The sequence below is a fragment of the Pogona vitticeps genome, chromosome 3 (genome assembly GCF_051106095.1).
Source record: "Pogona vitticeps strain Pit_001003342236 chromosome 3, PviZW2.1, whole genome shotgun sequence".
NCBI classification, from domain to species: Eukaryota; Metazoa; Chordata; class Lepidosauria; order Squamata; family Agamidae; genus Pogona; species Pogona vitticeps.
The window spans coordinates 52595936-52609445 of NC_135785.1; the positions used below are offsets into that span (position 1 = coordinate 52595936).

Sequence of the window (13510 nt, forward strand, 5' to 3'; positions counted from 1 at the left end):
ACAGGGCGATGCGGTGAAATCCCAAAGGACCAAATAAGTAACAGTGGCAAGGACAGAAGACAAGCAGTAGCTTCGTCCTTCAAGACCTCTGCTCCCAAGCGCGTTTGTGTCCAGCGGATATAACTTGCGAGTGGAGGTTTGCTGGGCTGCAGGGCGCCAGAGCCAACAAGGCTGTAGCTGTCCTTGGGCCTCTCTGTCTCTCCAGCTACCTCTTTGCAAAGGCGTCTGTGCTGGGACTCTCTCTGCGTGTGTCTTTACAATATGCGTGAATGCATCCCTCGACAATAGACTCCCGTTTCTCCGTTGAAAGCTCCTGTTGTTTCATTGTCCGTTTTGTGCATGGAGTGTGCGAGGATTCGTGTGTGCGCACAAGCCCTCTCTGCCTAGGTGTCCGGGTGTCGGCCTGCAAGTGTGTTACGTCTGCGCTTCTCCATAAACAGGCAGGCAGGCAGGCAAGCAGGCAGGCTGCCTGCCTTTCTTGTCCCGTTTCATCCCTATCCTTATTTGTTTGAGAAGGTGGGGGGGGGGAATATCTGAGCCCAAGGCGGGCGGGGGGGAGACTAAAGAAGGGGGGGAGTGGGCGGAGTCAATGCTTCTCCTGCCGTCTGGGATTGATGGATGAGTGCTTTCTGTACGTGTGTGTGTGTGTGTGGCTGTGTGTCAGTGTCTGATTGAGAAAGAGGGGACGGGCGCGCGTGTCAGTGTGCCTCTGCCCCTGGCCGGAGCGCTCTCCTCCTCCTGCAGGCGCCAGAGATCGATCCTTCGCGGGTCCTCCGCTCGCGGTCACCCGCAGCAGCAGCAGCCCTTGCGCGTCCCTTCAGCCAGCTCGCTGCTCTGGGATCATGTGCGGGGCAGCCCCTCGCTAGCAGCCAGCGAGCTTCGCTAGCCAGCTCCGGCGGCATGGCTCCGAAGAGGCAAGCGGCGCCGGCGCCGGGCGGCGTGTGGCTGCGGGCGGGCGCCTGCTTCCTGGCCTGGGCGGCCTTTTGCCGGGTCCGGGCCGGCGCGTGTCCCGCGCCGTGCGCCTGCAGCGGAACGACGGTCGACTGTCACGGGCTGGGGCTCCGCAGCGTCCCCAAGAATATCCCGAGGAGCGCGGAAAGGCTGTAAGTGCCGCCCGGGGGGGGAAGGGGGGGCGGCGGAGGGGACGTGCCTCGGGTGCCCTCCGCGGGCTCGCCGCCGCTCTGGCGGGTCCGGAGGGCCACCGCGGGGAAGGGAGCCGGGGCGGGGCGGAGAGTTCCCGGCGTCTCGCTCGTTTCGGGACTTCCCCTCGGAGCGGCCGCCACACCCCCTTCCCACAATGGAGTACGGCCGCGCCAAGGCTTTAGGATGCCCTGCTCCGGGACGCGCTCGGATGGTCCGAGATGGCGGGGAGGCGGGGATTCCGCTGGGAAAGTCGGGACGTAGGAAAAGGAGTTGGGTCCGGCGGACGCCGCCGCAGCCACAGCCGGAGAGACCCTCCGGGGCTTCGGGAACAATCCCTCGATTGCCTTTGTTTAGGTAGTCGCCGCGCGCTCCCGTGCGACGGTGCCCCCTCCCGAACCAGTGTCTTTCTCTGTGTGTATAAAACAACTCCGGGAGCCTCCCCTCCCTTCCTACACGTGCACCCCAGCCGGGGGGGGGGGGCGGGGCGCGGCAAGGCGGGCGAGAAGCAGGGACGCCTGTTGGGCGCGATCCGGCGGTGGCGCTTCCTTCCCGCAAGGGGAGCGCAAGACCGCGCGGGGACCCCGGCCGGGCCAACTTTCCGGCGCACCGCGCTCTTCGGCCGGAGTCCAAAAAAGGGGGGCGAGCTCGCTCCTCTCTCTGTGTGCCCGCCTCGCGCGTTCACGCGGCGGCGCGGGGGGGGAATCTTCTGTGGGTTGGCTGGGGCTCTTTATTTCCTCATATATTTCGCTTCACCTCTCTCTCTCTCTCTCTCTCTGTTGTGTCCCTCCGCTGTAGGGCTCCCTGGAGAAACTCTTCTCTGGAGTTGCGCTGCTTTCTGCCTTTTTGCGGGGTGTGCCTGGGGAAATGGGAGTAGATGGAGGGGTGAAAAGGGGAGGAGAGAGATCGACTGCGTTGGTTTTGCTTGTTAGCTGGATACTATCATGATATGCCTGGGTCTCATCCGTTAAGGTCCTTTCTAGCAAGGTAGCCGCCCCCCTCGCCACTACTTCTGTGTCTCCTATGAGAGGGGGGGGGCTTGCTCCAGGGCGCTCTGTGGTCGGTGTGCCGCGGTGTCTATTATTTAGTGGTGCGCCGAGGAACTCGCGCCGGTCTGGTCTGGGAAGCCCTGTGTGTCCCTGCCTCTTCTCCAGTCCCAATGGGACGCCTGCCTTTGCTCAAGTCTGCAGCAGTGGCGGTATATTCTCTCCACACAGCGCTGTTGGTCCCCTCTCCCTCCCTTCAGGAATTTAATGAGGAGTGGAGAAAGGAGGAGGATCCATTTGAGGAGGTACCTCATTTTCTGGATCAAGCTTTCCCACCCAGGCAATAGCAATACCCTGGAGCAATAGCAAAATGTGAGGCAAATAAAGGGGAGATCAAGCAGAGAAATGTGGCAGGGTGGGTGGGTGGGTGGGGGGAAAACGCTGGGCAGAGCAGCTGAGGCACTGTGTGTATGCCTTTCATCTCTGCATGGTGAGGTTCTGAATTATCCAGAATAAAGGCATGAAGGGAGGGTAGGAATGGGAGCTCAACTGGAACAGGGGCTGATCATTCTCTCTCTCTCTCTCTCTCTCACACACACACACACACACACACACACACACACACACACACACACACACACACACAGAGAGAGAGAGAGAGAGAGAGAGAGAGAGAGAGAGAGAGAGAGAGAGAGAGAGGCAAGAATGCTCCCCATTCCTCTGCAGCCTGAGGGTAGCCATTGCTTTGCTGGGCTAGAAGGGGAGGGGTGCAAAGAGAAGTAAAGCTGGAGGGGATGCTAAATAATTCACCAGAATGCAGCACTGGAACGTGTGCTGTTTAGGCTGGGGGACAAGGGGGTTGAGTGGTGGGATTAATTGCAGTTGAGTAGAAGATTCCCATCTTGCACCTCTAGAGACCTTGCGTTTCCTTCCATTGACATTTGGCTGTTGAAAAGAACACCTCCTTCGAACTGCATAGGGTGATCTATCCATCCAAAGGAAAGAGTTGCTAACTTGCCCTGTAACTGCTGTGTTAGGCCTTAGCTTTGCTTCAGTTCTTCCTTCTTATTTTATAGCCCCCCCGATCCCCACCCCCACTCCCCTGCCCCCAATTTGCTGCTTCTGGTTCTCCTCAGAGGACGGTCTCTCTTGTAACCAGACAGTGCTTTAATGCATAGAATATGTGGTCAAGTTTATGTTTGACAGCAAGACAACCTAGTAAAAAATGGCATGTGGCATTCAATACCAAAAGGAGGGTGCATGGGAACATCCGGTGCAGCAGAAGGTTTGGGGACTCTCCTAACTGGACAGGGAGGTGCTGAACCTGGCATTAAACAACTTTGCACAATCTGGAATACCAAGAAGGTTCTCTCAGCAAACCATTGTAGCTATTTCTAAATGATGCCATGCCAGAGCTATGCTCTTGGAAACTGGCAAAGGATCTGTGGCCCTTCAGCTGTTTTTGGGCTCCAGCTCCCATCAGCCCTAGCTGGTCAGGGATGATGATGAGCATTATGCTGAGGAGAGACATCTGCACCAAACAAGGCAGGCTGCCTTGGGAGTTTGGGTGATCACCATCCTGTTAGAAGCCACTTTGCTGCTATCTGTGCCCGGAGACAAGGATGTGATCCAGCTTGTTTGAGCTCCAAATGTGAAAGTAGAGCAGCAGTGCTAGGCCTGCCTTCTTTGAGTGATATGGTGGCTACAACATGGTGTAACCATATTCCAGGCGTTGAGGAGGACGGGCCCACTGTGTGTCCTGTGGATCTTTCACAGGACAACCAACCCACTCCTATTATTGTTCCTCCTACAAACCAATTATTGCCCTCAGATTGAGCCTAATTAGGTCAGAGGATTGTGGATGCCCCTGTGCACAACAAAGCACGCTTGGAGAACACAGTTAGCGACGCTGCTGGATGCCTTCCTTAATAGCATTTCCTTCTCTGGCACCTTAATTACCCTCATTGAAGTTGTTATCATGCCACAGCCACAGAGAGTTGCTTTTGTGTGTGTTCGATAAGCAAGCCTGCTTTTCTCCTTCCTTGTGCATGTTATCCACAAGCACTCAGCTTTGCTTCCACTGGAAATGCCAGGAATGAATGCCATCACACTGTGTGGACAAGAGGTGTCTTGCTTGTCACTCATCCTTAGAGTGCTTATAATCATCCTGGATTCAAAGAGGAATATTTTTTAAAAAATATTTACCATTTGCTGCAGTGTTCAGCCTGCCGAGGATTTCTTAAACATAAAGCACAAGCCCTGGTTCAGGATGATTTCTGAAATGAGTCAAAAACTCTTATGTTAGACCCTTCAGGTTTTGGTTTTGAATTTATGGACTGCATGCAAGCCTTTGATGCTGGACTCAGAACAAGACCAGCCCAAGCTTAGAAAAGCTAAACACCCCTACACTGTGGTTTGTTTGCTGCTTGTTTGAAACTCAGACTGTTGTTTGAGTCTAAATTACTTTTAGCACAGATCACAGTTCAAAGTGATGCCTGAAATAAGCCAGTAACTCTTAAGTTAGCATCTTAGGGCTTTGATTTTGCATTTATGTTCTGTGCATGCAGCCCTTCCTTGAGGGTGAACTCAGAGCAAGGCTAGTCTGAGCCTAACTTGGAAAAGCTGCTTTTTTTCAAGCAACAACACCCTAAATTTCCCTACTTGGCCACTTTCTCTTTTCTCACCCATTCTGCATTTGTATTGCCCAAGAACCTACTAATGAGCCTGCTGGCTGGAGTTGATAGGTGTTGCAGTGCATCACACTTGAAGTGGACCAGGTTCAAGAAGAATGTTGTTTAACTACGTGCTTTTGTTCCTTTGGTCTTCGATATTACCCATAAAATTAATTAGCAGTGTAGCTTGATAGCTAAAGTTTTCAGCTAGCTGTTTTTCTCCCTGTTGCTTTTGAGAGATGAGATGGTAGCTGCTTCTGAGCATTCTTAAAAGTTAATTTGTAGGTTTTGATGCAGCTTTTGTCAGTTTTATGTTCCCATAGCTGTCTCACAGGCATGAAATGTATTGGATCCAATCTTTAAACCATGTCTCCCACAGTAGTCAGTCCTAAGGAATAAATGTCAGGTCTAGAAGCGTATATGGATGATTTTAATCCCTCAAAAGACAGACTGTTTTGCAGTAGTTGTGCATTTGGGAAGCAATTACAATGTTAGGACAATTGATACAAAGGGCATTCTCTGAGACAGTAAAAACAATATTTATTAGGTATAGTAAGCATGGCATTATGCACAGAAAATGAATTAATGTGACCATAGGCCAGCTAGATGCTCTGCTATGTCTTAGCCATAGGTAAAACACAGAGGGGTGTGTGTGTGTGTGTGTGTGTGTGTGTGTGTGTGCGCGTGTGCGTGTGCGTGTGCGTGCACGCACACACACACACACACACACACACAAAGTCATATAGACATTTTGGTCAGAAGCAGACCCTGTGCCATATTCCTGGCCTCAGGAGTATAGTCAGTGCATGGTTGACTCATGATCAGCAGACAGTCAGTCACACAATTAGGTGTTTGTTCCAAAGGCAACCCATTTTGTATTAAAGACTTGTGCAACATCATAGACATAATTCTTTTAATATCTGAAAGGATAGGATCTATTCTGAAATGTGGATCCCATGCTTCATTGATAAGCTTTGAAAAGGAGGTGATCAGATCACCTGGTGTGGCAATTTTTCACTGCAGTGTCAACAGCAAAGCAGTTCTGGTGTGGTAACCCTTTCAGTCAGTCAGCCCATGCAATTAGTTCTCTTCACTTTGCCAGAAATAACTAGGAAGTACCCACATTATTGAGGCTCCCATCTTACTGATACTTTTAGGGTAAGCCTACTAAGGGAGCCTTGGCTGATTCAAATCTGATCCTCTGTGGTCCTCTTTTTCATGAGGTTCTTAAAGTTATGTCTATATTTGATGCATCCCCTCTAAAAAGCCCACCTTTAACATGCGTCTGGCAGTCTTTGTTCTTAAAAGGGCTGTCTTATGTAAATCACTGTCTTACGTACCTTAAAAGCATTTCTTCACATCAGTTATTCCTTCTAATATTAGAAGGCCATGAACATGATTGCCTAACGGATGTGTGTTCTTGGATTCTCAAGAGAAGACTGCTTTGATCTGTTGATTGTGGAAGCCTGGTGAGTAGATATGCATATGTAGAAGTCTCAAGTGTAAAAATGGTCCATCATTGTAAATTAGATTTCATACCATGAGCAAATTAAACTTAATATCTGGGAGACATACCTTTTTTCTACAAAGACTGTCATTAGATTTTAGGGATAGTTGTCAAATTGTTAAATTAAAACATGCTATTTGAAGCAATACATCAAATGTAGATGATCTTGGTGTAATAGGTGTAAAAGATGGAGGATTGAAGGCTTTTGATCTTTTCCTAGGGATACTGATTTAGACTTGGGTGTTTGATGCCACCAGCCCAGAGTTTCTCTTGGCATCATTGTTTAGGATTGCAATGACACTGAAAAGTCGACATGAAATGATTCGACTTTGCTGAGGTTTGATTCACAGTCTATTGTCCACTTCCATCCTTTCTTTTGAGTAATAACATTGGGACTGCAGATTGATTCAAATTTCAGTGTCATCTGTATTTCAGCCCACAGCCCTGCTTCCTTCCTTTCTTTGTTTCCACCTTTCTTATGGTTTACTTTTTGATCTAGTGGTACACTAGTTTATTAATGCAATGACTCAGTGCTGAGGTTGCTTATTAAAAAAAAACAGGGACACTCAGAGGACAGATTGTGTTGGTGGATGGTCCCATGGTCCCTAAATATCATGCCCAAGCTGCCTGTGTCACCACAACACCACTCACAGACACCACTCCATCCCTTAGCAGAACAAAAGAACTGATCACAAGGGGAAAAGTCCATTCGAATTATTCAAGGTTGAAAAAAGTAGATGTCTCCATCAGGAGAGGAAACAACTCTGCATAGCAGCAGCAAGGACTGGACTGATTTGAATTGGCCTTGGTGTCATGTGATCAGTAAAAGAAATTGAATTCATCCATTTTATAGCAAGCAAATCCCATGGCATTTCACTGTGTGGTCGCAGCCTAAGCAAGCAGCTTGGAGACAAGAGTGGGCCAAGGCTGCTGTTTCTTGAGAGGCATTGGAATTCTGCTTTGTTATCACCTTAGCCTGAAGGGACGTGGTGGCGCTGTGGGCTAAACCGCAGAAGACTGTGCTGCAGGGTCAGAAGACCAAGCAGTCGTAAGATCGAATCCACGCGACGGAGTGAGCGCCCGTTGCTTGTCCCAGCTCCCGCCAACCTAGCGGTTCGAAAGCATGCAAATGCGAGTAGATAAATAGGGACCCCCTCGGTGGGAAGGTAACAGCATTCCGTGTCTAAGTTGCACTGGCCATGTGACCACGGAAGATTGTCTTCGGACAAAACACTGGCTCTATGGCTTGGAAACGGGGATGAGCACCGCCCCCTAGAGTCAAACATGACTGGACAAAAATTGTCAAGGGGAACCTTTACCTTTACCTTTACCTTTACCTGAAGGTCTCGTCCTTCCAGGTGGCAAGGATTACTCCCCCAAATATACAGATTGGATTTCTAGGGAAACCTCTAATTTTTTAATCCCACTCTATAGTTTAAATGCATTTATGATCCTGTAAATGGGGTCAGTATATCCTTCTGTGGGAAAAAGAGGTTCTTTTGGAATAGTTAGGAAAGAGAGAGAAAGTTGTCTCCTCTTCTTCCCCAGTATTGGCTCATATATATATCTCAGTACATTGCAACAGCCAGGCATATTGAGGGGCAAAGAAATTTTAGACCCTTTGGCTTTCAATTGGAATGGGTGTGTCTGAGGGGGATTGTGCATGCACATTGGGGATTACAAATGCATCTACATGAAACAGGCACTTCATTCCCACCAGAGACTTTACTATCTTGGCAAAAAAGCAGGCTTCCTCAGTACTCCCTTGTTCAAGCAGCACAGTAGGCTTCTGGTGGATCACACTGACAGTCATGTTGCATTTCCTTTCCTTCAGATCCTTCCCTGGGTTGTGGGGAATTTGCAATTCTATTCCATTTCTCCCTTCAGCTACTTCCCAGGCAGATGCTGTCTATGTATTGCCATGGCAACGCTGAGTTCACCTCTCCATGGAATTGCGTGCTGGAAAAATATTAGTTTAAAAACTCTGCAGTGTTTGTATTGATGGAAGCTGAGGTTGTTAGTAAGAATGGATTGTCCCGGAGATGAAAGAAGCCTGAATAATGGGTAGCAAAATGGCAGGATTTGCTTCTAGAGGAGGCTTTTCTAAAACTGGGTCTCATTGTTTCTTTACAAATACCAGTTGCCCTTTGATTTATGGTGCCCTTCTATAAATAGGGATGTATATACTTCCTTTGGATGTGTCATGTTGACCCTTGTAATGTGACTTTATTGCAAGTAGTTGGGTAACTGAGAAAGGAGTGTGTGTGTTACATATTTCTATTTATTTGTTCTGTTCGTATTTCATCTTTTTCTTGTAAGGGTTCAATACAGCATTTTAGCTCACAACAGCCTTCTGAGGTAGTGTCCTGTTCCACACTCAATGAAGCTGCTGACTAATACAGCCCCAAACCAAGAAAAGGTCAACCCAAAGAATCAGGAAACATCAAGCTCACCAAAGCAGACATACAGACAGTGCAGTCCAAGGTCATATTCCAAAAAGCAGTCTAAAGGTCCAGACAATCCAGAGCAAGGGATTCAGATATCTAGTAACAAGGCAGAGGTTGTTCAACAAGTTGCAGAGCCCACTGAAGGCTGTTTTCTAGCTGTGTTGCTGGAATCCCGCCCAGCAAATACAGCTGCGGGTGTTCAGATAGCAAGGCAAACACCTAGCCACAGTGTATGGCCCTAAGTCTCCTGGGGAGAATAAGGGCACTCATGAGAAGACCAGTTATCCATAAGAAGACCTTCCCTGTAGTGGAACTGTCCACTTTGGGGCTTCAAAACTTGTGTCTTCAGACTTTTTCATTCTGATGGGCTGGGAAGTAGTTTTCCCCGCCCTCACACTCAGCTCCTGAGTCCTCATCAATCACAGGCGGTGGCTCCTGAGTTTCCAAGACTCCAGATATGTAGGGTTGGGTTCCTGGTTCCCTGCGGGCCCAGGGCTTCCAGAATTAAGCATAACCTCCATCCCATCAGGCTCTGGAGTCTGCAGTTCCTCAGGCTTGCCATTGCTGGGGGACTCCTCTGTTGAGGTCATGACAGGTATGGCAGGGTGATAAATAGGAATTGGATTATAGTTACAAAGTGAGTTTCATAGCTGACCAGACTGGAACCAGATACCTAGCAATTAGTGACAAAAAGGTCATAGATCATCTTTTAAACCAAGTCCTGGGTAAATGTCATAAGGAACTGGCTTCCTGTCCAAGATGAACCATCTTTGGATGATGCAAATGTGTTTGTCTCAATAAGGATGGGGAAGGAATAGGCTGAGTACCTATTCTCAGGAGAACATGATGGCTGGTCAAAGAAGAAAATGCAGATACCATTTGGGGAAGATCACTGTGAGCATCTGTTTCCATGCTATTGGTCCAAGCTATTAAGGGACGGGTGGCACTACGGGTTTTCCTTTACCTTATTAAGCCAAGATGGTGGTAGTTGTGGAGTGCTTGCTTCTAATGAGCTGCATCGGGATAGTCAACATAATGAAAATCTGGTGGAATGAGGAGATCTAGTGCAATAAGGTCAGAGCTGGATGCAGACTCTGTAAGAAGGACATGGAAGACCATAAAGGCAATGATGTCATTCTGTTGTCAAAGAGAGAAAAACTACAACACAGTAGTAGCAATTCAGTAATATGAATTCTGCAGAAAGGTATCAGTAATTCCAGGAAGGCTTAGGTCACAACTTGGACAAAACCTTTGTGGAAAGGATGGAGAAGAGCACATGGGGATGAATTCATTCTGTCTGTCAAAAAGAGAAAAGCCACATGCATTCACCTACACCCTAACTCCCACCCACCATAGGAAGACATAAAGTTGCTGGCAGGACCTCAGCACACTTTTCATCACTGAATAAAGAAGAAATGCCATTGGGCTGGGGATAACAACAGCAGCAGTAATCATTACACTTCTGTATGCTGCTGAAAGAAGAGGGGGATTTGGCTATCTTTCATCCCCAGAGGCTGGCCCCAAGCCAGATATTTCCTGGATGCCTGGCTCCAAGGGGTCCTCGGAGCCACAATACTATGGGAGGAACAACCTGAAAAATTGTCTGTGGTATGCCCTGGAATGTTTCAAGAAGTCTTCTCTACCAGCTGTGCTTGCTGGGGTTTCTGAGAGATTTAGTCCAAGAACACCTAAATTACCCACGGTTGGGAACCACTGACCTCAGGTCTTAGCTGCACAAACCTTTTCTCAAGAAATGGACAGCTTTGAAGAGGCTCCGTATTCATAGCTTTCCGGAGCAGCAAGTGTAGTTGAATGCATGCTCCAGCTCCAGGGGAGGATTTGCCACCCCCTGTACTTTCCTGCCTAAGGTGACCATGACGCCCAACAACCTCATGCTTGAACTAGAATTGCCTGAGAGTATTGGCAAGGTTATGGAAAAGGTCAAGCCACTTAGACATGATATATCTGTCTGTTCAAAAAGATTTGGACAAAATTCCTCAACAAAAATATCAGTTACTGGGTAAGATGGATAGGGTTTTCATATGAGTTGGGAACTGGTTAAGACGAGGGAGCAAAGAAAAATGGGTAAATGGTTAATTCTCACAGTGGTGGAATGTAAACTCTGGAAACCCCAAGAATCTGTATTGGAGCCTGTCTTTTAAGCTGGTTCATAACGAACAGTAAAATGGTTGGATTAGCTGATGAAGTGGTGTTTTAAACAAACCAAACAACAACAACAACAACAACAACAAAAGAACAGTGAAGAGCTTCAAAATAATCTTTCCAAAATGGGAATGAGCATTAAAGTAATAAACATGGTGCGGTGTAAGGAGTATAAAGTGATTCACTTTGAGAAAAAACAGTCCTTACTTCATATGTACATTGATGCCATTTGCACTAGTAGTGACTGACTAGAGAAAAAAATAGATTTTGAGAGCTCAGTGAAACAGTGGACCAAATGTGTGGCCATTACGAAAGAAAGGCAAATTACATGTGGTGTTGGGATAAATTATAAAAACAAATGAAAACAGAATTTTCAAACCCATAAGGCCTTAATCAAAATCAGGTGTATGACCACACCTAGTGTATACGGTTTTAATGACGACACTTCAAAAAGCATATTATAGAAGTAGAAACTGTTCAGAAAGTAGCAACCAAAATTAATGATCAAGGAGCTAAAGCAATTCAATGAGAAGTTATAAACATGTGCGTCTTTTTAAGGAAAATATACATCATGCTGTGGAAAAATGTTCTCCTTCTCTCATAAATAATAGAGGCCAAGGCCATTCTATAAAACTGAATGGTGGGAGATTTGGAACAAATACGAAAGAAGTACTTCTTTACATAGCGTGGAGTTAGAGTGTGGAATTCACTCACAAATATAGTGCTTCCTGCCAGCTCAGATGGCTTTAAAAGAGAACTGGACAAATTGATTGAGAGTGATGCTACCAGTGATTACTAGGCATGATGGCCTCCATATTACACCTCGTATTAGAAGCAATATGCTTCTCCAGTTGCAGTGGGGAGCATGTGCAAGCAGATGGTGTTGCACTCATGCTCTGCTTGTGGGCTTTCCTTGGGCATCTGCTTGGCCCGAAGGGGAACAGAATGCTGGACTGTGTGTGTGTTTAGTCGTTTAGTCGTGTCCGACTCTTCGTGACCCCATGGACCAGAGCACGCCAGGCCCTCCTGTCTTCTACTGCCTCCCGGAGTTGTGTCAGGTTCATGTTGGTTGCTTCGCAGACACTGTCCAGCCATCTCATCCTCGGTCGTCCCCTTCTCCTCTTGCCATCACACCTTCCTAACATCAAGTTTTTTTCCAAGGACTCTTTTCTTCTCATGAGATGGCCAAAGTACTGGAGCCTCAGCTTCAGGATCTGTCCTTCCAGTGAGTACTCAGGGTTGATTTCCTTTAGAACTGATAGGTTTGTTCTCCTTGCAGTCCAGGGGATTCTCAAGAGCCTCCTCCAGCACCACAATTCAAAGGCATCAATTCTTCGGCGGTCTGCTTTCTTTATGGTCCAGCTCTCACTTCCATACATCACGACAGGAAAAACCATAGCTTTGACTATTCGGACTTTTGTTGGCAAGGTGATGTCTCTGCTTTTCAAGATGCTGTCCAGATTTGTCATCGCTTTCCTCCCAAGAAGAAGGCGCCTTTTAATTTCAGGGCTGCTCTCTCCATCTGCAGTGATCATGGAGCCCAGGAAGATAAAATTTGACACTGCCTCCATATCTTCCCCTTCTATTTCCCAGGAGGTGATGGGACCAGTGGCCATGATCTTAGTTTTTTTGATGTTGAGTTTCAGACCGTTTTTTGCACTCTCCTCTTTCACTCTCATTACAAGGTTCTTTAATTCCTCCTCACTTTCTGCCATCAGAGTGGTATCATCTGCATATCGGAGGTTGTTGATATTTCTTCCGGCAATCTTAATTCCGGCTTGGGTTTCTTCCAGTCCAGCCTTCCGCATGATGTATTCTGCATATAAGTTAAATAAGCTGGGGGACAATATACAGCCTTGCCGTACTCCTTTCCCAATTTTGAACCACTCAGTTGTTCCATGACCAGTTCTAACTGTTGCTTCCTGTCCCACATATAGGTTTCTCAGGAGACAGATAAAGTGGTCAGGCACTCCCATTTCTTTAAGAACTTGCCATAGTTTGCTGTGGTCCACACAGTCAAAGGCTTTCGCATAGTCAATGAAGCAGAAGTAGATATTTTTCTGGAACTCTCTGGCTTTCTCCATAATCCAGCGCAAGTTAGCAATTTGGTCTCTAGTTCCTCTGTCTCTTCGGAATCCAGCTTGTACTTCTGGGAGTTCTCGGTCCACATACTGCTGAAGCCTACCTTGTAGGATTTTGAGCATAACCTTGCTAGCGTGCGAAATGAGTGCAATTGTACGGTAGTTGGAGCATTCTTTGGCACTGCCTTTCTTTGGGATTGGGATGTAGACTGATCTTTTCCAATCCTCTGGCCACTGTTGAGTTTTCCAAACTTGCTGGCATATTGAATGTAGCACCTTAACAGCATCATCTTTCAAGATTTTAAATAGTTTAACTGGAATGCTGGACTACAAAGGCCTTTTGCTCTGATCCAGCAGAGTTGTTCTTAACATCCTGTGGATGTCGTGTAATGAAAACAGACATTTTTAGCCACTGTGCAAGCACATTTTACTTTCCCTCTTGCATGTCTTTTAAAATGTTCCTCACCCTTGTAAGAACAGATTGGCCTTTTATATAACAGTATGTTGTAGAATA

At 47.3% G+C, this 13510-nt stretch overlaps 1 protein-coding gene across 5 annotated transcripts in view; it reads left to right on the top strand.

Annotated features, from left to right (window-relative positions):
• Positions 1-637: 637 nt before the first annotated feature.
• Positions 638-13510, top strand: part of SLIT1 (slit guidance ligand 1) — a 163838-nt gene continuing 150965 nt past the window's right edge. For all 5 annotated transcript variants that reach the window (XM_072995695.2, XM_072995698.2, XM_072995696.2 and 2 more), the window contains exon 1: positions 638-1103. In XM_072995695.2, the coding sequence (XP_072851796.2) occupies positions 901-1103 (203 nt within the window). In that variant the 5' untranslated portion in view covers positions 638-900. The remainder of the gene's footprint in view (positions 1104-13510) is intronic.